At 40.0% G+C, this 23,229-nt stretch overlaps 1 protein-coding gene across 1 annotated transcript in view; it reads left to right on the top strand.

The window, feature by feature from the left end:
- Nucleotides 1-8,441: 8,441 nt before the first annotated feature.
- The window catches only part of znf407 (zinc finger protein 407), a 153,180-nt gene continuing 138,392 nt past the window's right edge, over nt 8,442-23,229 (top strand). Inside the window, exons 1-4 of the mRNA XM_022189682.2 lie at nt 8,442-8,545; nt 11,793-12,511; nt 12,769-14,979; nt 22,126-22,240. Coding sequence (XP_022045374.1) covers nt 11,857-12,511; nt 12,769-14,979; nt 22,126-22,240 — 2,981 coding nt within the window. The 5' untranslated portion in view covers nt 8,442-8,545; nt 11,793-11,856. The remainder of the gene's footprint in view (nt 8,546-11,792; nt 12,512-12,768; nt 14,980-22,125; nt 22,241-23,229) is intronic.

Genomic DNA, 23,229 nt, shown 5'->3' with positions numbered 1-23,229 from the left:
TAATTAATCTTTGTGTATTTCCAGTCATCTCTCCTATTCAGCCTTGTAATAAAGAAATCAAGTACACTAAAAGGAGTTTAAAAAAGCTCTTGCAGGTCTTGCTTAATAATCTCCATGTTTTCAAGTTTACCACAGCATCAAAATAGCCACAGTGCAAACAGGAAAAACCTCTAAAAGAAGAGAGGATTCTGCCTTGAGCACCAGCACATTAAGGACCACCACTGCAGGACATCAGTAAAACTACTGACTGAATTCAGGTCAGCCTCAGCTTTACTTTTAACATTAATGAGGTTCTGTTCAGACTGACCGAAGCAGTTTGTGAATAAACACGGCTGCCTCATTCATCTCAGTAAGACTGAACTGGCACAGTGGGTTTGCCACCACAGCAGAAGGGGAAAAAGATTAAAAAATTGTAGCTGGCTCAACTTTTGCCCCAACGTAGTGAAAGAGGAATCTGGCAAGGGGCTGCAGTTTAATAAATACAAGCACACATTCCTGTAGATCATTTTGAACAATGTAGTTTTGACAGACTTGGAAAGACAAAGGATAAAACAAAGTAAAGCCCTTCCTCACAGTGTTTTAAACCACAAGTGCTTGTCATTTGGTCTCATAGATCTAATACTCAGTGGTACATGAAGCAACATGCTGCTATTAATGTAGCCCATTGGCCTTTTTAATTCACTGCTTTTTTCAGTCTGAATGTCCAGTAACTGTTAGTAGACAAAATTTCTGGTGTGAGCTGGATTTAGATATTTCCAGACAAACAATCGTTCACATTTATATCTATGTGAAGTTAAGCACCATCAAGGGATAGACTAAGATGTAGACGATATTAGACAAGGCTGAGAAACTGATGAACACATACTGAGACATGACAAGAGAAACTGCAAAGTCTAGTTTCTCTCTTCTCGTTGGGTGGGCCCCGGGAAGCACTGAAATTTAAATCATCGCTGTTTGACTTCTACTATACACAGTCACTCTCAAACGCATCGGCCTCGAGGATGTTTAGATGACCAGCAGCAGTCAAAACGTGTTGAGTTATGTTCTCTGTATTTTATGGTTTTGTTAACAGCAACCTGTCCTGTAAGAGCAATTCACTAGTCTTTACTCCTACCTTTCATTTAGCTTCCTATTAGCTAAAATCACAATAATTAAGTGCATCCAATGGATACACCCTCCTCCTCTCTAGATGTAATATGTTAGTCATACACTGCACAATATTCAGGAAATTTTAAAAGGTGGGAGAGAAATGAAACATCTCTTGGTTGTGGTTTATTACAGCTGTGCTGATGCAGCAACATCTTGTGTTGCTTTGCAGTTTAATGTTGTTGAAAAAGTGGGATTTGAGCTGAGATGATCGACTGAGAATGAATTCACTGTCAGCTTCAAGTTTTGTTATTGTTGGTGTTGGAGACCATTATCTTGAGGCAGAATGGTTTTGATATCAAAAAGTTGAAGAATACATACCAAACTCTTGAAATAGAACAAGGAACTATTGATCTTTAGTAATCTGATTTGTCTGTGATTACACATTTTTGGTGGTTTTGCGAGTAGCCGAAGATGTGAATTCCAAGAAAGAGAGAAATACAGATTAAGTCTACTGTGCCCCACCCAGCGCTGTTTAAAAGAGCACTTTCAATGTGGTGGAAGCAGTTGTTTTTTTCTCTTAGTTTCCCCCTTCACCAACACACACAGACACAGTTCTCAAACACGCATTCGAATGCACTCCCCAGGTGATACCTCCGGCTCTGCCTAATGTGGTGTGAGGTCATGCTTCTAGGAAGGGATGGAGAGGTTTGAAAAGGGAGGGATGGGAGAGTCTGAGTGGTGGGAGAGACCTTTAGTGTCAGCTGTGTGGCTTGCATGTGTTGTGTTTGTTGCCAGAAAACCAAGGAGCTCCCCCCATGAATTCATCGTCAGACTGCTGCAGCTTAGACACTCCCAGTGAACACAGAACACAAAGCAAGACCTTGATATTTAGTCGTCCTGCTAACGTCTCAATGTGTCATATCCTGCATGTTTTCGTTATGATTCTGTCTCGTGCTCTGAAAGAATCAGGACCGGGGGAAATGATTGTACTAGTAATGGTAGCATTCACTTTTTTAAATGACATGTCATCCTCCTTTCCTAATTTCATCCAGTTTTACTCTAATCCTTCAACCTAGGACCCTGAGATAGAAAGGCAGCTTCAAGTCCAACAGAAACCTGATCAGCCTGATTTTGGCCCTGATCCGTAGAAGAAAATGTCAGAACTTGAGTGACAAGGATTAAGAAGCTAGTCTGAAGGAATGCTACTGCGCATGCCATCCATTTGAGAGTTGTTACTGTATTTACTACAGACTGAAGGAAAGAGTGGAGAGGAAAAGACTGCAGTCGAAGTAAAAATACTGATGGTTGAATGCAACATGTAAAGGTACACCACTGAATAAAGCATCAGCTGTGCACCTTCAGACAAACTCCGCATTGTGGGAAACCTTGAGTTGTGCATTACTGATATCCTGCACCTTCTTAAAAACAGTGTCTTTACAAACTGGATCAAGGCCAGTTTTTTCCCCCATGTGTCCCTGGAACTCTCATCCTAAACCCAAACATTACAGCACCCTATTCTGAGACTCCTTTAAAACATGGCTGTGTGTTTACACAGTGAGGTGATGCATTTTGGGACCGCTGTGACCTCATGGTCATGGACAGCTGCTGGTATATAATAAAGGAAAAATGAGTTGGGACAAACACACTCAATCCCAGAAAGAGGGAACGAAATAGCTTTCTAAGGGGGAGACATGTTACGTATTTTGGGTATATTGGGTATGGGTGGGGGTCAGGCCACTGCAGATATCCAGGTCAGATTTAAGGTGAGAAAGTATTTAACAGGTCTATTGAAAGAGGCACACTAAGTCCCTCTTTGAAGAAAGGGCTAAAGGTTAACAATAAATGACTGAAAATAGAGGAGAAAGCAGCAATGTGACCTGTATCTAAGACCTGCAGTGGAGCAGCTTGGTGCGGAACTGGTCTAAAGCAAATACTTTTGAATGGCTTATAATCAAACTTACATTAATAAGCATTGTCTCCAGGAATTAGTCATATGTGCACACTAGTGTCTGAAATGACAAACTTGCTTCTGCCTACTATGCAACAAACTGCAAGACATAAAAGTAAAAAGTTACTTCAAGTCTTGAACAGATGTACACTTTTAAAAGAAAAAGAATGAAGCATAATTTTTCCAGTGGCTTTTGCAGACTTGTAATGCACTGGAGAGAAGTTCAAACACTGTGAAACTGACAACAGAGTTCTCAATCGCCAGAAAAACAGCTTCACTGCTGCTACTGATTTGGTCGATGATGATTCAGTATATTCAGCTCACTTCACTTTCACTCCTTCAGTTACAAACACAGGGACTCACCGTTCAGCCTTATAAAGCTGTCCAAACCTCAACTCGTTTGATGCTGAGATGAGCATTAGAACATACTCACTGTCCTTGAAACTTGCTGTTTTTTTTATGGAATCTGATGTATAACAATGAACAAAATTCCCGAAATAAACAATTTTGTTCACATTTACCTTTAGCTAGTCCACTTTAGTCTGTTGCACTTTTCTTCATTCATTACAACTTTATCATAAATCTAGTTCACATGTCTGGTAGTCTGAACATTTATAGTAGTTTGTTTATTAAAATATATGGTGACGAGCTGCAGATAGTTACCTAACATACATGTGGTGTTGGGATCATGCACATATTGCCTGTGTGCACCTGTACTACTCATCAGATGTGCTCTTGAGTTCATTTAAAATGAAATCAGGTCAAAGAATCATTCTTTAGAGTGTGATTGTGAAACAAACTTGGTGTTAGCGAGGCTACTTTGTAATTTATCCTTGAGAAGAGCAACATTGCAGCTTCAGTCAACAACCAAAGTGTAGATCAGCATGTTTTATTAATGGGTAGATTAGTATTGTGCAGCTTTTTGCACCACCTAAGGTACATTTGTATTATTATTATGTACAACTTGTTCTGCAAGTTTGTTCTATGCAAAATGCATTCACCATAGAAGGGAAAGTAATGTTTTGGCATGGCAATTTATTAGATTGGGAAAAATACAAGATATAAATAAAAAAACAATAAAAGAAGGCTGTTCATGTGAATCACTTTGTAAATACAAGTCTATATAAAGTCTGATTTTGGCACGACCTGCAGATTAAGGCAAAAACATCCTTACTTGGTATCACTGTGATACAGTGTTTGCATGAGTCTTATCTTTCTCACTGTAGTTTTATTCCCTGAAACCCTATGACAGCATTTTCACTTTCTGACAAAGAGTCCTGTCTTTCAGCAAACCGTTTTTTTCCCCCAAGATGTGTCCAGGGTGGTTGCCATAGCGCCATATACACACACTGTGCAGCTGTGGTTGCAGATTGCCGATGTGTAACGAAATGTGCCGATTGCTCCATCTGGTGGGATGAAATGAGCCTCTGTCACACAGAAATGCATGCAATTGAAGAATTTTTTTAAACAAACCCAGGTATTAACAAACCCAATGGCCATCCATCAGCTGTATAAACTGTATAAATGTGCACAGTTGGTTACTGCATGCCATTCCCCTGCTCTGTTTCCTCACGTTTCCTGTCTTGCTTCACTGTCTACCTATTAAATGGTACAAATGCCCTCTAAAAAACGTGCAGCAGAGGAATGTGGGGAAGACATTTGGAGCTCAGACGGCATTTCTGACAAGATGAACAACAGGGTCACACTAATGTTTTCAACAAATTTCTCCCATTTAAACTCCCAGAGTAATCTCTTATGCATTTCTTGGAGGTTGGAAGATCATTTGTGGGACCTCCATGAGGCTGCCCTGCATTGATTTAACTGCTGGTTCCTTATGTGTCTACACAACATTATACTGAATTAAAATTATTAGATGCAAGCATGTTTCAAAGTGAAATCTGTAGTTAATGTTTAGCCAATTTCCTTATTTTTTATTTTTTACCTGATTTTTAAAAGTTGGATTGTATTGCATATGTTTTAAAATGGTTACTCGAGGTAACCAAATGCCTAAATGCCTAAAAAAATGATTAAGATGTAATTAAATCCCAGTCTAAGATATACAACAGAGCAAAGACCAGAGAGGAAGCAGATCTACTGTTTTTACAGAAGTCATTTTTACATGTCTCCAGATGAGAACAGGTATAAATACAATTAACTGTGACTGCATTTCTTCTTTCTGCTTCAGTTTCAGTGTCCTGTTACTCTGCATGCTGGCTTACAGTCACACTGTCATGGCTTACTGGACACTGAAACAGAATGGTGCCATCTTTAATGTTATTAGTACCACCTGTACTCAGTATGCTGTGAAAAAGGCCCGTACAGCTGCTCAGATTTCTGGACCAGCTAGGTAACAAATGGAAAACACCTGTGTGGATGGACCATTTAAAAGTGTTGAATTTATTTTTATTCCCATTTATTTAATTAAGCAGCACTTGTAAATATCAACAAGGAAGTGTTTATGTGGGGGAGTAGCTCAAATGGTAGAGCACTTGCTTAGCATGTGAGAAGTAGTGGGATCGATGCCTGCATCCTCCAAAATAGCCTTTCTCTTGGGATTACTGAAGTACCTACCTATGTTTAACTAAACCTATAGATGTTTATGTGAATGCACATGCACAAATATTGGCTGTATATGCATAGATATTGTCACTGTCACTTTGTCTCTCTGACAAAACTGTTAAATAATGATATAATAACTGACTTTCGCCTGCAATGCTTGAGCTCGTAAAAATGCACTTTGAGACAGTGCTTGATTGCTGTGTCTGATGTACATTCCCAGGTTAGCATAAATATCTATTACAGGATGGCTATTATATAAAAATTAGCAACTTTAAAAGCATGGCAGTTCTCTTATAAAGGCTGATCGGTGCTTCATTTATAACATATTTACTGATTTTTTATGTGCCTTTTACTTCATTGTGTCATATTTTACTGTACAAAGTGACCAACTTTCTAAATGCAAAACCAATCTGACTTCAATGGCAGGAGTAGAGACCTGCAAACTGTGAATAATTAGGCATAAAGTTAGGTAAGGGTCTTATGTGAGTATACTAAATCATACAGTGTAAGATAAAATAAAAACAAAAAACAGTAAAGCTGCTTAAAATTTATTTCGCATTAGCTTTCCTTCTTTTTATTTTTTCTATGTGGATCTGTAAATAAATTGAGCTGACTGATGCACAAATTAGGAAAAAAATAAAAAATTTAAGGTATAAAGTAAGGAAATATTAAAATAAAACTTTGAACATAAGCGCAGAGAGAAAGCAGTGAGGCAGCGTCCACCAAAGCCAGCCTCTCCTCTTTTAATAGACAACTAATGGAGAAAAATGAATGATGAATCCTTTTGAAAAATGGGCGACGGGGGAGGAGGACATTTGTGTTTTAAACCATCTATGTCATATAATTTTGACTGTGATGAATTAAAGAAAATTATTGCAAAAGTAAACTGTGTATTCATTCCAGTAGGTATCATTTATCACCTCCTGACCTGTCAGACTACTTAATCAATTAATGCCCGCGCATTAATCCATCTTCAGTCTTTCCATAAAGCTAACACTGGCTGTCAAATGGAAGTGGTGATTCATCACAGGCTGACCATTTGAGAAAAAAATATACAGTGTCTCTACAGGCCACATGGTGAACCTTCCATACTCAGTGGTTTGAATTTCACCCTCTTTTCTTTAAGTTTTCATCAACAGACTAACAGAATTATTTGGAACATGACATGGGAACATTTTTACAGGTAATGTACATTTTACTGCACTAATCATGTGGTGTATTACATCTGGTTTCCTTTACGACATGTAAAAAGTATAATTAAGCTACTTTTTACGTGGATGTATGACTCCAAGTTAGTTCTTCATCTGTGTTTTTGGTGTACCACATTTCATATACCTATTGTAGAAGATTGAAAGCTTGCTGATATGAAATATAAGACCAAGTCTCAATTCCATCACTCAATTCAAAATGCCAAAGATTACACAATTTGATAGGATTAAAATCATGATTTTTATGGGAGATCTGCCACCTGGATACTCAACAGGTTGTATTTGCATTGTTGTTAAGAAATTTGAAGAATCTAGAGAGAATTAATAATCGAGTGAAAGGCCAAGAAAACTGTCTGATGAGAATTGACATGTTTGAGATGCCGGATGAAACCGAGCGAAGAACTCTCAGCATCTCTCTCAGTTTCAACTGGATGCCCAGTGGATTCTTCTACAGTCTGGAGAAATCTGATCAGGAATGGCTTCTGTGGAAGGATAGCAGCCAAGAAAGCACTTTTGCAGAATGAGAACAGGGCTAAATAATATGCAAAGACTCACAAAGACCAGAGTGAAGATCAACAGAAAAGAGAACTGTTGAGTGATGTCTGAAATGTTCAGGCTCAATCATGGACAATATGTGCAAAAAGGTGCCGAAGAGAGGTGTAAGAAAAAAATGGTGGAGGGCTTGTCATGGTTTAGGGCTGAATTTCTGCCAGTGGTATTGATATAATCATAAATACCAAAAAGACAGTCTGATTCATTATATTATTTACTGTCGAAATCTCTTGATTAGAAACAAATTTCATTGTAAATGCAGTTAAATTATATTTGCAGAAAAAAAACAAGACCTCGACAGAGTCATGACCTGAATACTATGGAAGCTGTATGATGATCTGGACAGAAAAAGACAGCACAGATCCAATAGCAAGTCAAGGAAGTACTGAAGGACGTCTGAAATATTATACCACAAGATAACTTAAAAAAAAATAAATTCAAGACAGTTGACCCAAAAGTGTTTAAGATATGCTAAGTCCAAAGGAAGGCCACACTAAATACTGACTGTAGCCAAGAGAAGTCATCTTATTGTCACTGTTTTGATATTATGAGCATTTTCCAGATTTTTCTCATTGCATGTTCATAAAGAGACTGAGAAATAAATACGTGTGCCCATTACAACCAAAACAACAAACCTCTGGCACAGCACTGTACATATAATGTGTATCTTTTGGGGAAATATTGTTGTTCTCAGCACCTTCTTAAATAAATACTTTTTGGGAACAACAATAACAAACAAACAAAAAGACTCAAAACAAATATCTATGCATTATTATATCATATTTTATGCTAGTTTAGTTTGCTGTAAAATATTACTTCTATACATTACGAAACAGCTATAGTAACCCTGTGTCATATTCACATACAGAATGGTACTGGCAGCAGATCACTAATCATAATGTGATTAACTGTAACTAAAGCCCCCAGTTTTACTTGCAGCTTGTTGTTGTTCTCCAAACTCTTTAAATGTCACCAGTTTCATTGTAGTAGTATTTCATCGTGTGTAGTAAATTCGTTTTTCCCACGGAAACAGAGGAGGGCGTCATGTGATCAAATCAGCTGATGTTAAAAAAAAAAAGCGTGAAGCCGCGAGCAGCAAGGCCCCCGTGACGCACAGCTCACTCTACGGTACGCCATTTGTGTCTAGCACCAAAAAGCGCGGACCGGGGAAATAGTCGTATAACAAGAGGTAAGGTTATTTTATTTTTGCCTGCACTGACTCATTTGTACGCGGGTTGTTTCAACTTAAATGACATTTAACTCTCTGGAGTGTTATCGAGCAGCTTGTCGGTGATAGAGATGACTGTTTCAGAGGTCGACGTTAGCCTCCTTTTTGGGCCTCTGTGCTGCCGTCGTTTTCCAAGCCTCAGAGCCGTTTAGTCCCGCCTCAGTCGCGCTGTCATTGGATGTCACGGCTGACGGAGCAGTGTGATTGGACGAACTGGGCGTATTTCAAAGTACAGTTGGGGAACATGTTGCTAGTTAGCGAGTTAGCAGCGGTACGTAGCAGCGGGAGCACAACAAAATTCGTGTTCGCGTTCCAGAGGAGTTTATTCAGTGAAACGAGTTTTCTTGTGGCGTTTTACACTGTCGCACGGACTGGCTTTCTTATCGTGGCAGTTTTTTCTGTGTTTGCGTGAAAGCTCTTCGGCTAACTTTAACGTTACTTTTAAGCTAGTGTTCGAAGCATAGTGGTGAAACCGCTGCTAATGCACTACATAGACTTAGCGGTTAAAATGAAAAGAGGAGGGCTGCAGCGTACAGAAGTTGTGTGCAAGAATCTTATTAGGTAACGATGGACTTGTGCAGGAAACATTCAATGTTGGTCATCTTTGAAAGAGCTCTCATCAAATTGCCTCCCCTTCAGATGCCAACTGAGATGTTGTCTGAATTAAGACTTTTAATTCATTATTCACCTCCAAGTCTCTGGTCATTCAGCTTCATGCTAGTGATCAAAGTAACGATAATTTTCTGAAAATCCCTTCTTGATATGGTGCTACGTCTGTTAATCTAAGACTTTGTATCAAAATACACAGTAGGTGGGGATAGTGAGCACAGTGAGCTCGTTCTGACAGTTGGACGTTTAGCATGTATAAATACCATCCTCATGAACTCCTGCAAACACTTTGATATCGACTAAATGTCTAATAAAGTGTAGGGCATTATAATTTATATATGTATCGTGTGCTTTGATGTCAATTTTCTAGAATATTTTATATTTTTTTCATACTTCCAATATGTGTATCAATAAAGTCTTTTGCTACATGTTATATTTGCAAGTACAAACAGCTTTAGGCTTGTATACATTTAGACCCCTACACATGCACTGTGTAATCTATAGGTTGAGGATTATATTGATTTCACTTCAGATCATCTACATGTATGTTTAAAGATTTCTAAAAAAAAAAAAAAAATATCTTGACTGATAAGCTCTATGTAATATGAATATTGGTTGAATCAATTTCAAAAATGACATTATTTGAAAACTAGCAATCTATAAACTGACAATCTGTAAATACAACATTTTAGTTTAGAGTACTCACTGGTTCAGTGATGTTTCAGACCTTTCTGAAAGCACTCTCTGACTGTTTGTGCAATGCAGATTCCAGATTTCCACGTCACTCTTGTGTAAGTGTCCAACTGAACCAGCATTGGCTTGTGTTGTCACAGACCCTCTAACTGATTTTTGGTGAGCCCTGAAAAAAGTTTCTCTATTAGTAGGTAAATGTAAAAACAGGAATCTGCGGTGTTTGGCTCAAAAGAGAAATGCACTGCAACTTAAAATAAGCAAATTTAAAACACGTCTTCAGCAATTAGAAAACACAGATGTAGTGTTTATATAAAAAGGAAAAGAGTAGAGAAAACACTGCCAAATACTGAGACACTACACACATTTTTGCTGTAGTTGAGACTCTTAAACTAAATGTTTTCCTACACTGCTGCTGGATGGTTTACTTCAGTCATTTCACGAATCAAATTTGCAAATTTGTTCAAGCTTGTGTTGTCAGATTGAAGATTTCTTTTTTGATTTAGCTGTGTTCTGACTATTTGTATGTGTTTTTCAAGTAGCAGTGTGTTATACTCTCAGGGTCACTGTATTCTACTAGGAATGTATAGTATTCTTAAACATCGGAGAGGTCCACAACACAGTTAACAGTAACATTCAAGTGAATTTGACACTGATAGAATAACGTGATTGCAGCTGAATTATAATAGGAATGCTAATCTTAACAGATGTGTTTTGAGCTTGAATAGAGTCCAGCTGACAGATGTGCAGCAGCAGTGAGATCCAGAGTCTTGGTGCAGAGCAGCAGAAGGCTCCGCCACTTATGGTGCTGAGTCTAAAAGCAGAGAGAAACATTATAGCAGCCGAGGAGGATCATAAAGTACAAGACAGAGTGTAAGGATGGAGAAGGCTTGAGCTGGATGAGGAAGGTGTAATGTGGTTAGTGGAAGAAAGGCAGTCTTGAGAGTATGGGGGAATTAAATATTATGGGCAATTTAAAACAAATAGGTTAGATAGACTACACTGAAGATACTAGTCCTGACAGTACAGCCTCAGTGCAACAAAAGTGATTGCATGTGTAATTTCTAAATATAAGTAATTGATTGAAGAAGGTTTCATGCCTGGACAAGTAAGTAAGCGGATTTTTGGACTTCATGAACGTGGGAGAAGGTACGCAGCCATCAGTAGGCTGCTGAACATAAGATATGCCTCATATATGCAAACCAAATGAAGCAAAACTACAAAATTGTACTTTCTTGTGAAAATATTGGCAGGGCTCTCTTTGGTCAGGTGGATCCAGCTGGACTGCATAGTGCTGACATGGAAGTGGAGTTGTGCTGATATGAGGCTGCACTGCAAAAGTGAAGGGGGGATGGTTGCAAGTTTGTATAAATAATACAGTTATTGTAACATTAAGCAATTTTTAATTTAGTGATATTTAATTGATGTTGCACAGTGGTGTGCTCAGTTTTGCTGTACAGTATGTGTGGCGAAATAGACCGCATATGCAGAAAATTCAAGCAAATAGAGGAACACTTCTTGAGGTGCAGTGTGCTGAGCTGTTTCCACTGTCGTACAGATGCACTGTAACTTCTGTAGCTGTTTGATGCAGTAGAGATGTGGTTATTTATATTAGTATACCACATTAAATGGCTGAACTTATGCTTTTTGGTAATTTTATAAACAGCATTCAGTTTTCCTGCTGGCATTCTTTAAGTGACAATTTGTGTCAAGAAGCACTAGATGGCGACATTTACTCGTGCTTGGTCAGGCAGTGTTGCAGATGGATCACTTTTCAGAGGTTTATGGTTACAGTTTGTGGCAAATGCACTCAACTTATTTAGTAATTTTTAAAAACATTTTATACTCTGAATTGTTTCAGACAATCAGAAATGCTAAACATGAATTTTGTGTCTTTTTTTTCCCTCAGGTTTTTGATCAAGCATTGATGACTGCGATTAACTTCTCTGTAGAATAAAATCATAGGATATAATATGGATAAAACACTGACATCAGGAGAAGGGGCTGTTAAGGACAAAGCACCTGAAAATGACACCAGTGGGAAAGTGCAGCCAGATGATGTGGAAATGGAGGAAACGGCAGGAGACTCACTCGGTAGGACCGGTGAGCCTGATGAGGCAGACGAGGAGCTCGCTGAGAGGCCGTGGTCAGAGTCTGTACCTGCGGATGAGGATAACCTCTGCGTAATTTGTGGCTTCTCAGCCAAATGCCCGAGATCTCTGAAGATTCACTCTGCACGAAAGCATGGAAAAGCATCTGACAAAATAGCAAAGCCTTCAGAGAAAAGTGGAAATATCTCTGATGCTGAAATCCAGCGGGAGGCAGACATGGAGACAGAAAGCGACTCTGAGGTTAAACAAAACCAGGAGCCTGATCCTGATAAACTTAAATCAGCAGGCGGTGACAATGGCATGAAAACGAAGGGTCAAGCTAGAAAACAGAGTGTACTACACAAACAGCAGACAGATCAAGAAGATGCAACCCCTAACCAAGAGAGAAGAGTAAGCAAGAGAACCCCAAAACCTAAGATTATTCATTCCTGCAACTACTGTGGCCAAGAGTTTAGAGACAAGTCTCCACTGGATGTTCACATCCAGAGATACCACACCAAAGACACCCCATACACATGTGAGTATACACTGCTATCATATTCAGATTTGAAATCCCGCAACACACTTAGTTCATGTTACTTAAAATGTGTTACAGTTTAGCCTGTATATAAAGTTCTATTTTCGTCATATTACATGCATATTGTATGGAAAATCTGTTTTAGGATTAATATAATATTTAGAATAGTTTAATGAAAATCATTATTGTTATTTTTATTTTTATTTACAGTTTCTGCATTTGTTGTCTAAAATGTGTGTCTTCGAAATTTCTTTCAGTTGATGATGATGATAACGTAGAAGAAAAAGGAGAAGCTGAGGATCCAAACAACGCCGTGAAGATTACTCCAACACGAGTGGCGCCTAAACGTCCACACAGCAGGTTCCAGCTCAAGTGTGCAAACTGTGATTTTCGGGTCAGCACTGCAGCGCTGCTGGAGAGCCACAGTCGTCTTATACACATGGACCAGCAGTGGTACCGTTGCAAATTATGTAACTTCTTTTCAGCCACATCTGAGTGCATGTACATTCACCTGTCCTCAGAAAGCCACATGCAGCAGGAGAAAGGAAAGAAGAGCACAGACTCTTCCTCATTTGAACTATATGTGGAGAACATAAGCAGAGACAATGCTGGAGAAGGGGATAATTTAGATGATGTGATTCAGGTGACTGTTGGAGAGGGGACAGCAGCTTTGAGAGAAGGAGAACAGGAAACTGATGAGGCAGCAGAGGCTGCCAAAACTGTGTTGATTGAGGAGGAAGAGTCAGAGCTTGGACCCCCCAAAAAGAAACGAGGAAGACCAAAGCAAGGGTCCACAACCACTTGTGGATACTGTGGCCTGGTAGTGTCCAACGCTACCAACCTCAGTGTTCATGTTCGCCGTAAACACAGCAAAGATTATGGCTACAGCTGCACTCTGTGCAACTATAGCTGTGTGACCAAAGGAGACATGGATCGCCACTGTGTCACCAAGAAACATGTTAGACGCGTGCAAGAGTGTTCAAATAAGAGCCCAGTCACCAATCACATAAGTGCATCATTACAGGAACCCACAAGTACACAAGCCCAGGACGTAAATACCGACTCACAGCCCAGCGACAAAGAACAGAAGTCTGACAAAAATGCTTCCAAAGAACACAGTGGAGAGGAGCAAACTCAGTCAGACACAAGCCAGAAAAAAAGTAACTATGACTCTGTTAGTGCTTGCAGCCTCTGTGATTTTGTAGCTCAGTCAATCCCTTCCCTACATCTTCATGTCAAAAGAAAGCACACCAAAGACTTTGAGTATGTCTGTTTAGCATGTGGCTACTATGCAGTAACAAGCAGAGAAATGTCTCGCCATGCCAACACAGAGAAGCATAAACAGAAAAGCCAGAAATACCTGGAACCACAACGAAGCGAGGAACAGAAAGCTTTGGCACTTTCTTTAAAACAGAAGGAGATAACTGAGCTTCCAGACTCTAACCCTGAACCTCCAAACCCCACAGAGGTGTCTGAGTCTGCTTCCAAAGACAGGCCAGCTATGGAAAGCCAGAATGTTTCTCCATCCTCTGTGACCACAGAGGCTGTAAATGCTGTGGTTAGCGTGGCTGGCGGTGCTGATGAAAAGAAAGTGAAGACTATTACACCTTCCGCTGGTGGTGAGCCCGATCTGACCAACCGGACTTCTGAGCCAACAGCAGTGTCTGAACCCCAGCAGGCTCCACAACAACCTCAAATTTCAGTGGATCAGTCCACAGAGCAAGAGAGCAAGGAGGAAAGCGGTAAACAAGCAGAAGATGAACATATAAAGGCAGATGCAGATCCTCAAATGTCCAAATTCCTTCTCTTTGATCCCTGTATCGTATCCATGAAGGCCCTCGCTGAGCAGGAGCAGGTGATAGAAGAAGGTGTGGCTCTGGAAGGTGAGACGGCTGTTATATGTTTGACTGGAGGGTCACCGGTGCCCTCTGACCTCCTGTCCCCCAATTCTACATTTGTCAAGAAGCTGAAATCCAAGGATGGAAAAGCCAGGGAGGAAGGCAAAAAAACCATTTCTCGGATACGCTGTGAGGACTGTGGGTTCATGGCGGACGGCATCAGCGGCCTCAATGTCCACATCTCAATGAAGCATCCGTCCAAGGAGAGGCATTTCCACTGCATGGTGTGCGGCAAATCCTTCTACACCGAGAGCAACCTGCAGCAGCACCTGACCAGCGCTGCCCACCTTCGCAACGAGCAGAACAGCGTAGAGGAGCTGCCCGAAGGGGGAGCGAGCTTCAAGTGTGTGAAATGCACAGACCGCTTTGAAACGGAGCAGGAGCTGTTTATTCACATTAAGGAGAAACACGAGGAGCTCTTGAGGGAGGTCAACAAGTATGTGCTGGAGGACACGGAGCAGATCAACCGCGAGCGCGAGGAGAACCAGGGCAGCGTGTGTAAATACTGTGGCAAAGTGTGCAAGAGCAGCAACTCCATGGCCTTCCTGGCACACATTCGCACACACACCGGTATGTGTCCTGCTTTGGTTCCTCACTCACTCCTGTTTTTTCTCTCTCTCTTTGCAACTCACTCACATTCATCCAGTATATATGCCCCAGTGCAGTATTTACTCCATATCAAAGCAGGTCGAATCTATAATACTTTATTTTACATGTGATATTAAATACAGAAGATGAATCAAAGGACTTCTTCCAGCCACCATGCATTCGTTAAAACACTCAATGACAGCACAGTGTTTGGTGTTTAGAATGCTTTTTGTATTCAAAGCACAGTATATTTAATCTTCCTGCAAATATTTGAATTATTAACTTGGTAAGACATATTTTAGATGCTCGGGCTTGCACTTTATCAACTTTTTTTGACTGGAAATACCCTTTTGACAGGAAAACCATAAACATATAAATACATACACATATACTTTAATACAGTTTTACAGCCTTGCAGTTGCTGCATAAATTATTAAACATCCTGTAACTGATACAGATTAGGTTTGTGGTTTTTCTAAAGCCATTAAATGTCTTGCGTGCACTCGAACACGTCAAGTTTTACCCAGAAATCTTAAAAAGAAACAATAGTCTCTTTCTGTGTCTGCTCAGCTATTAGGCCTTTGTTTTTAGGAACAGCAGTACTGGGTGGGGAGATACAGCCTCTTCTTTGGCAGCTCGGGCTAATGTTAAGGCTACTATCTACTTCAGCCAGGTAATAGCTGTTTCAGTAGAGGTGAAGGTAAAGACTGATTGAGCTTCAGACCAGCAGGAGAGACGCTAATGGACCCCAGATTGGGATTCCCTGAGCAACGCTTGGTCAGAGACATGTGCGACTCATAATTGATGTGTCCATTACCAAGACTCAGTTGTAATTATAGTCAATAAGTCTCTGTAAATGTGTTAAAGCTTAGGCTAAAAGCATTGGAGGTCCAAAGAGAGGTGGGCTAATAATTTAAAATAATCAATGCAGACGTATTCAAAGCCCTTAATTTCCCTCGTGTCTGTACGTCCATGTTTGTGTATATGTGTGTGAGCGCTCGTATGCCTAGTGAATGTGTGTATATGTCAGCCTTCATGGCTAGCTGATTATCCTCAATCCATTAAGATTTATCTTGTCATTTATAATGCAAAGCAGGGCTGCGATGGTCAGGGCTTCGGCTGGGAAATGTCCGGCAGGTTAAGAACATGGGGCGCTCCATTACTTTTCCCTGACCATGTGTATTAATTGCTTTTAAAATCAACTTAATGCAGGAACAAGATGTGAGGGCACCATCAATAAATGCCCCTCTCTGCCTCCTATGGTCCATCCCCCTTTCAGCCTAAACTTTAATGGGACTTTAATTGAAGTCCATGCTCTGTGCTTGCCATGTGTGTATGTGATTGTATGTGTCTTTGTGTGTGTGTGTGTGAAGTGTCTGTTGAACGGGAGATAAAAATGCATGGTTTTTGCTTTCATGCTCGATGACAGTGGATGGTTTGTGCACTTATTGTAGTTATGTTGTTTTGCCCTTGTTAAGAAACCCAGAGATAATATTCTCAACATCTTACTGAGGTGCTAACAGCGTGCCGATTTCTCTCCATTATGTCGTCATCAACCGATGAATGGATTTCAAGAGTGAAAATTATGCAGCAGTGAAATATGCTGATAATTTAGTAGGAGCACAGCACAGGAATTTTACACTTTATTCAACTTTACTGACATTTTTTCTCCTTTGTTCTGCTATGTGTGCCAGTCACCTTGTGTGCCAAAGTCAGATTTCTTCCTGCTGAAATCAAATTCCTTGTAGCTGTAAGAATCGGAGGTTAAAATCCTGATGATTAATGTTGAGCCCCCACTTTCTTCTTATTAATGGTTAGTCTATACGTATTCATAATTTTACCCTCTGTCATAATTCTTGAGTTTTGAGGTCACTTACTTAGTGTTACTTAAGAAAATGAAAGCTTTGACACTGAGGTCTCAACAGATGGCATCAAGTCAAGGGCACATTCTGTGGTTTGAGATGATGAATACTTCATTTTTACCTCTTTTTATACAGCAGAGTTATGTTCTTGTTTATGAGATTACATCTGCGCTTTCCTTTATGCTGTCTTGTTTACAGAAAACACCTATTTCTCTTCATTTTAACAACATATGCCAGTTGTTATTATTGCTAAGTTCCCTCATTACAGTGAATTATTCAGCTTTTATATGGTCATTTATTCTGGGAGTTTGTTTGTGGGGCTGTGGAACAGCACGGTGGGGGTCTGCCAGTTCCTGAGCTCGGAGCACGTCCAGATCCTTTTAATTAAGACCTAGTTTTTATTCACTTGATTAATCAGTGAAATCAGGAGACGGTAGTGGGAGGCTGCACACAGATTTGTCAATTTGTCCCTTAAAGGAAACACGTACACATGCTTGCGTTTTGCCAATGAGTACAGCTGGAATTTGCATTTTGAGGTAAATTGGTCACTTTTTCACTGGAGTTAGCTGTCTGACCTCAGGCTGAGGATGTGATGCATGCGCTCCCAATGAAATGTCTGCCATCAGATTTCAAATGGATGGCACTTAGAATCTACGTATATTTTATAAAATATTAAATCAGAAAAAGAATACATGTGAACTGTAAATGGAGTGCCAAAGATTGAGGTTCTGTACTCAGCATTACCATCATTCACCATCAAACTAATCGGTGAATTTGATTTTGACAATTAAAGCCATGTAGAAGAAAAAATAATTTGAAAAGGTGAAAGCAAAATCAGAGTGAAAACAGAAAGCAGACTGAGGCAAGGCTGAAGTATTTACAGCTCTAGATTTAATTGCTGTTTTTCCATGCCAGTGCCTCCCGCTGCAGCACCCACCATGCAGGCAGTGGAGGAACCGGTGAAAAAGTGTGTTCAGAGCAAAGTCTCCCAGCTTCAGAAGTCTTTGGATGAGCTGGCACAGGACCATAAGAAGGCACTGGAGGACAATTTGTCCCTCAGGAGAACTGTTCCAGACTGGGAAAGGGAGCTGGCCAACCTGCACGAGGATCAGTTATTTTCTAAACACTCTCCAGAGAACAGAGCGAGTAAATCCCAGTGGTGAATGTTCTGACCAGAAGTAGGAACAGCAGCTTTTAACTCCATCTCCGGAGCAGTTTTCCCTGCTGTGCTTTTCGCCTCCTCCGAGCCCCCCACAGACACTAGCCAGGAGCTTTTACTCGAGGTGTGGAGAGACACGATATTGACCTCCCCTGGGTACAGAAAGTGAATTGGAATGGGTCGGATGGCAAACAGGGCTTCCCAGGAATCTTAATCTCAAGTTAAAGGAGCATCTGCAGGGCCGTTGCAAGGGCATTTCAGACCCTGAATGGAAAGAGATTAGAGGCTGTGTTAAAGAGACCTCCGCTGGTGAAAGTCAAGATTTTTTTTCTTTAGCTTGTTAACATGTTAACAAGGTGTTTTTATTTATTTATTTTTTATTTTTAGCAAGAATAGGGCTGAACGATATGCAACAAAATCATCTGATTATTTTTTGACAGATACTGCATGATGTGACAATTTTTACATTTCAGAAAATAGAATAAAAAAATAAAAATGATTACAAAGCACATTCCCATCCTACCACCACAATGCTTAATTTTAAATAAGTATGTTCTGCCGTTTTTACCTTTTAGTTTGGAAATTGCAATTGTCCATCTTATATTAATCCATCTTAATATTTAGATTAATTCTTTAGCCCTGTGCTAGAAACATATCACGAGTAAAATAATATGCCATTGATTAATTTGATCACGTATGGCAGAATTTTTTTCCGTATTGAAACGTGCCATCGTGTAGCATTAAATATATTTGTTTCAGTGGCTGAGCAGATTTGTTGGTAGTGCTAGTGTGCATAGTCTGAAGGAGTAAATGGCATTTAAAGACAGGCAGAGATTATTTTCAAGGGAAAAAACTTCAAAATATGTAATTTTGATACAAACACATAGATACCAGTACAGTAAAGATTGTGTTTTGGTTAAGAAAGCTTCAAGTCTTCTGTTTTTGTAACCAAGCATATGTGTATTTGGGGGGGACCTACTATTATTTTTTGGCCTGTTTTCACATGCTGCATTTTGAACTGTGCATTGTAAAATAGTAAATTCCTTTGTGATGAGTGTTAATCATCTTGTGAAAGCAGTTTTAAATCTTCTGTGGGTCTGGACGAACCATTTAAAAGTTTGTATTTAAAAAAAGCCTCTTGGTGTCATTGGGTTTGTCTTGACTTTCAGGCCTGAGACCCAAAAGTTTTAATAGAAAGTGTGCTTTAAAATAAGTGAGTTTTAGGTGCCAGGAGGGTTCAATGAAAGACTCTGTTCAGTCGCACTGTGGGAACTGAAGGATGCAGTGTTTTTGGAGCTTGACCTAAATAATGGACTAAAATCCAGAATCTTTTGGACTCTGTTGCTTCTGAATTTTCTTTTTAATGTGTCTTTTTGTTTGTCTGCCAGCTTTTTAGAAGTGCAATATTAAATTGCTTCTGTGCTCCTTAAATACAGCGGCATATTTTGAAGGGGTTTCTTGGGTTTATTTATTTAGGACTCTTCACAGATGCCATCAAACCTGGTGTCTGCAGGCAATGGGAAGTGCTTTTCTCTTCCTGTCCTTACTGTGGCATTCAGTTACAAGCATTTTTTAAAAACACACAATGGTACAGATGGGAACAGGTGATATTTTCCTATAGAGAAGCATTTCAGATATTTGTGTGAATTGTGGCACTGCAGTAACCGTGTTCTAATCCACTCACTGTAGTGCAGAATAGGTTAGTTTCTAAGCTAAAACAATCAAAAGCAAGGTGACAGATGAAAGTAAACTTTGACTTGATACCTGCAAGACTGTTTGTAGATGTAGCTCAATCAATCAATCAATCAATCAATCAAATTTTATTTATAAAGCGCCTTCCAACTGCCAAAAGGAGCACAAGGCGCTTAACGGAGTAAAATAAAATAAATAACTGTCTCTCAAATGTTAACAGGATGCTTTTATTTTGTATGAAATTACCATTTATTATTGTTTTTCTCCAAACCTGAAAGTTATAAACAAGGCTATGACATGAGCATGTGACATGTGCAAGACTTAAGACATCATGTTGTGTGTTTGTGTGTGTGTGTGTGTGTGTGTGTGTGTGTGTGTGTGTGTGTGTGTTTGTGTGTGTGTGTGTGTGTGTGTGTGTGTGTGTGTGTGTGTGTGTGTGTGTGTGTGTGTGTGTGTGTGTGTGTGTGTGTGTGTGTGTGTTTGTGTGTGTGTGTGTGTGTGTGTGTGTGTGTGTGTGTGTGTGTGTGTGTGTGTGTGTGTGTGTGTGTGTGTAGTGAAACATTGCACGAGGTTCCTCTCTCCTCTCAGGAAATGAATTAGTCATTCCCTGTCTCATCTGGGATGTGAGGGAGCCACATCGCCCCTATGTGGATGGCGATATTAATTTAACATGACACCGCATTGATGGTCAATTTCAGTTTCGCGGAGGCTGTTTAAGTGGAGTGGTGGAGTATTAATGTGATAAGATGTGAGAACTGAGGGAAGTTACATCTCTCTCCTTTCTGCCATGTTTCATATTCAGCCAGCCATCTGGACAAATCAGCTCCCCACACGCCTCCCTCTCTCTCTCTCACCTCAACTTTAGGTTGTCTCAATGTGTGTGAGTGAGAAGCACAGAGAGAGAGAATGATTGTCTCTCCTTCTGTTTGTCCACGACCGACCGTGTTTTGTGAATATAATGCGAGTGTCTGTATGCATAGGTGTGAGGTGGGGCCCTGAATCTAGATGTTGTGGGTGTGGTGTGAGTGTATAAGTCTTGTCTCATTGTTTTTTTTAATGGCTGTTGATGATTACATTGTGTGATTTTCTTCTTTTTTCAGTGTGTGTGAAAATGTCTCCACATTATGGTGTGAAGTTATGTATATGGATATTATGTGTTTTTCTGCTTGTGTTTGTTCTTGCGTTTGCGCCTTTGTGACTCCGTGCTGTGATTTGTGTGTGCGGCATACTGTGGGGACACGTGAAATGAAGAGGCTGGCTTTGCTGCTGCCCATGTGTGGACCCCCGCACACCCCCACCGTCCCTTGTGTTTATGGGCCTTGTTAGCACAGGCTTGCCTTTCAATCTTCGTTACCAGCATAAAATTCGATGTGTCGTACTTCCAGCTCACAGCAAGTGAACCGTGTATGAACGAATTAGTAATCTACACAAAGTGCTTAATCAAATCAGCAGCTGCCCCTGGAATAAATATTGTAGAACGTCTTGGGATATTCACTGGGAGAGGGTGAGGTTTTGCTCAAAGATGCGTACGTGGATATCATACCAGGCCGCCGCTTAGTTCCGAGTGTCGCACTGTGTCATGCTGCCCTCAGCCTGCTGAACAACATATTTATTTTGCTTCAATAAATGCAGATGTTTAATTTTTGTGAAGAAGCGTAGGCTTCAGCAAATTTTTTGGCTGATTTAAGCATTTGGTGTTGTGTAGAATATACAACTAAAGTGTAGAATATGTAAAACTTACTTTGCCTAACTCCCAATTTCTGTTATTTTACTTTTTTGAGGCACTTTGTTTCTCCATTTACCTTCAGTCTGCATCACACAGATAGTACAGGCGTCGACCCTCGCTGCTCTGCTCTTAAATGACAAATGGCAGTGAGAGGCTTTGCCACTCTCTCAAATGCTACCCCGCCCTCTGGACTTATTAATGACAATAATTAGGGAGAAACCTCCCTGTGAAGCCCGCCAGAGTGATTAGCGCTTTAATGATGGAATGGGAGGTAGTGAGCGCACGCAGAATTGATTTACGTATTCGCCCTGACCTTTGGAATCCAATTTACGCATCCACAGGCAAAGGAAGAGTAGGTAAGAGATGAAGGAGAGTGACAAGGATAGATAGAGAGTGAAAGGAGAGCTGCTTGGCACTTGGAGTGTGACTGTAGTTTTTATGGGGACTGGAGTAAGGGCATCTGTTTCTATAATTTTGTAGTAATTTTGTGGCTGTGAAGTAGATTGAAGTCCTAGCACAGAACTAATAACAGTCTTCCATCGCCTGGCATTGAAAAATGATCTGTAATGTAAAATCACATTTCTGCCCAGCAGTTGTACAGTCATGTAATATTAAAATTGTCGTTTTTTTTCTTCCTTCTTTCAGACATAATATTGTTGCATATGATTTCTCCATACTTTGTTTTGCAGGATCCAAGCCCTTTACGTGCAAGATCTGCAACTTTGCAACTGCTCAGCTGGGAGACGCCCGGAACCACGTGAAGAGACATCTCGGGATGCGAGAGTACAAATGTGACATATGCGGGTGAGTTACAAGGACTAGCATCTTCCATAGGTGACTGAACACGCATTCTTTAGAATGCAAGGCTAGAACCTGATTTGGGATGCCACTGCTGAAAGAAGATAAACTAAGGTTTTCATTACCCAAGTTTGGTGACAAAAGGGTGGTCACATTATCAGAAAACTGGCAATTGAAGATGAAAGTCAGGTACTTTTCATGTTTTTATACTTGACATACTTCTTTTTGTAAAAGTTTGATTGTCTTAATAGGGTTCTTCTTTGCTCAGAAACATACAAATCTACACATTTTACTGTCATTTTTGACCATTTAATAAAGAGTAATGTCCATTATGGTCAATTAAATTAAATCTCAATTAGCAAAATGTACATTTACTTTGGCGCTTACTAAAATTACTTGAGGAGACACCAAGAGTTCCTTATTGCAGGAAAAACCCTGCTTAGGCCCAAGTTCCCCTCCTTGACCCTACCAGTCTGTTTTTCACACTGCCACATCCGGTAGCAAGTTTCTATTTCTACTGGGGATCGATAGCTGTCCACATTAAATTAAGAAATTAGGATTAGGCTCTTAATGTTCGACTGATATTATGAGACACACATTTAGTTATGCCCAACTGAGAGTTCATTCTGCTTTATGAGGCAAGTTGTGGAGACATTCAGATGTTAAGTGTCATTTTTATTTGAAAACATATTTAGGCACAGTTTAGGAGAAATATTTGGTATTTTCCAGAACAGGTTCCATAGTTTACAAGCTGAGGGTGAACAGGAGTCACAGCCAACGCTTAGTACGTCCCTCCCGTCAAGTGTTATCTGCTAATTATCTGTTGTGCAGCTTCTTTACATTGTTTGACTTAAGTTAATTCACTTAAGTTAACTTAAGCCAATGTATTCCTGCCTTATTATAATGAGAAAAGTGGCATGGGTTTGTAGATTCCATTTTAAAATTCTCACATTTCAATCTTCAACTAAGGTCTTGCTCTCCCAGATACATATGCT

This window comes from Acanthochromis polyacanthus, chromosome 12, assembly GCF_021347895.1.
Source record: "Acanthochromis polyacanthus isolate Apoly-LR-REF ecotype Palm Island chromosome 12, KAUST_Apoly_ChrSc, whole genome shotgun sequence".
NCBI lineage: Eukaryota > Metazoa > Chordata > Actinopteri > Pomacentridae > Acanthochromis > Acanthochromis polyacanthus.
The sequence above is the reverse complement of the archived record's forward strand: the minus strand, read 5'-3'. Positions and strand labels throughout refer to the sequence as shown.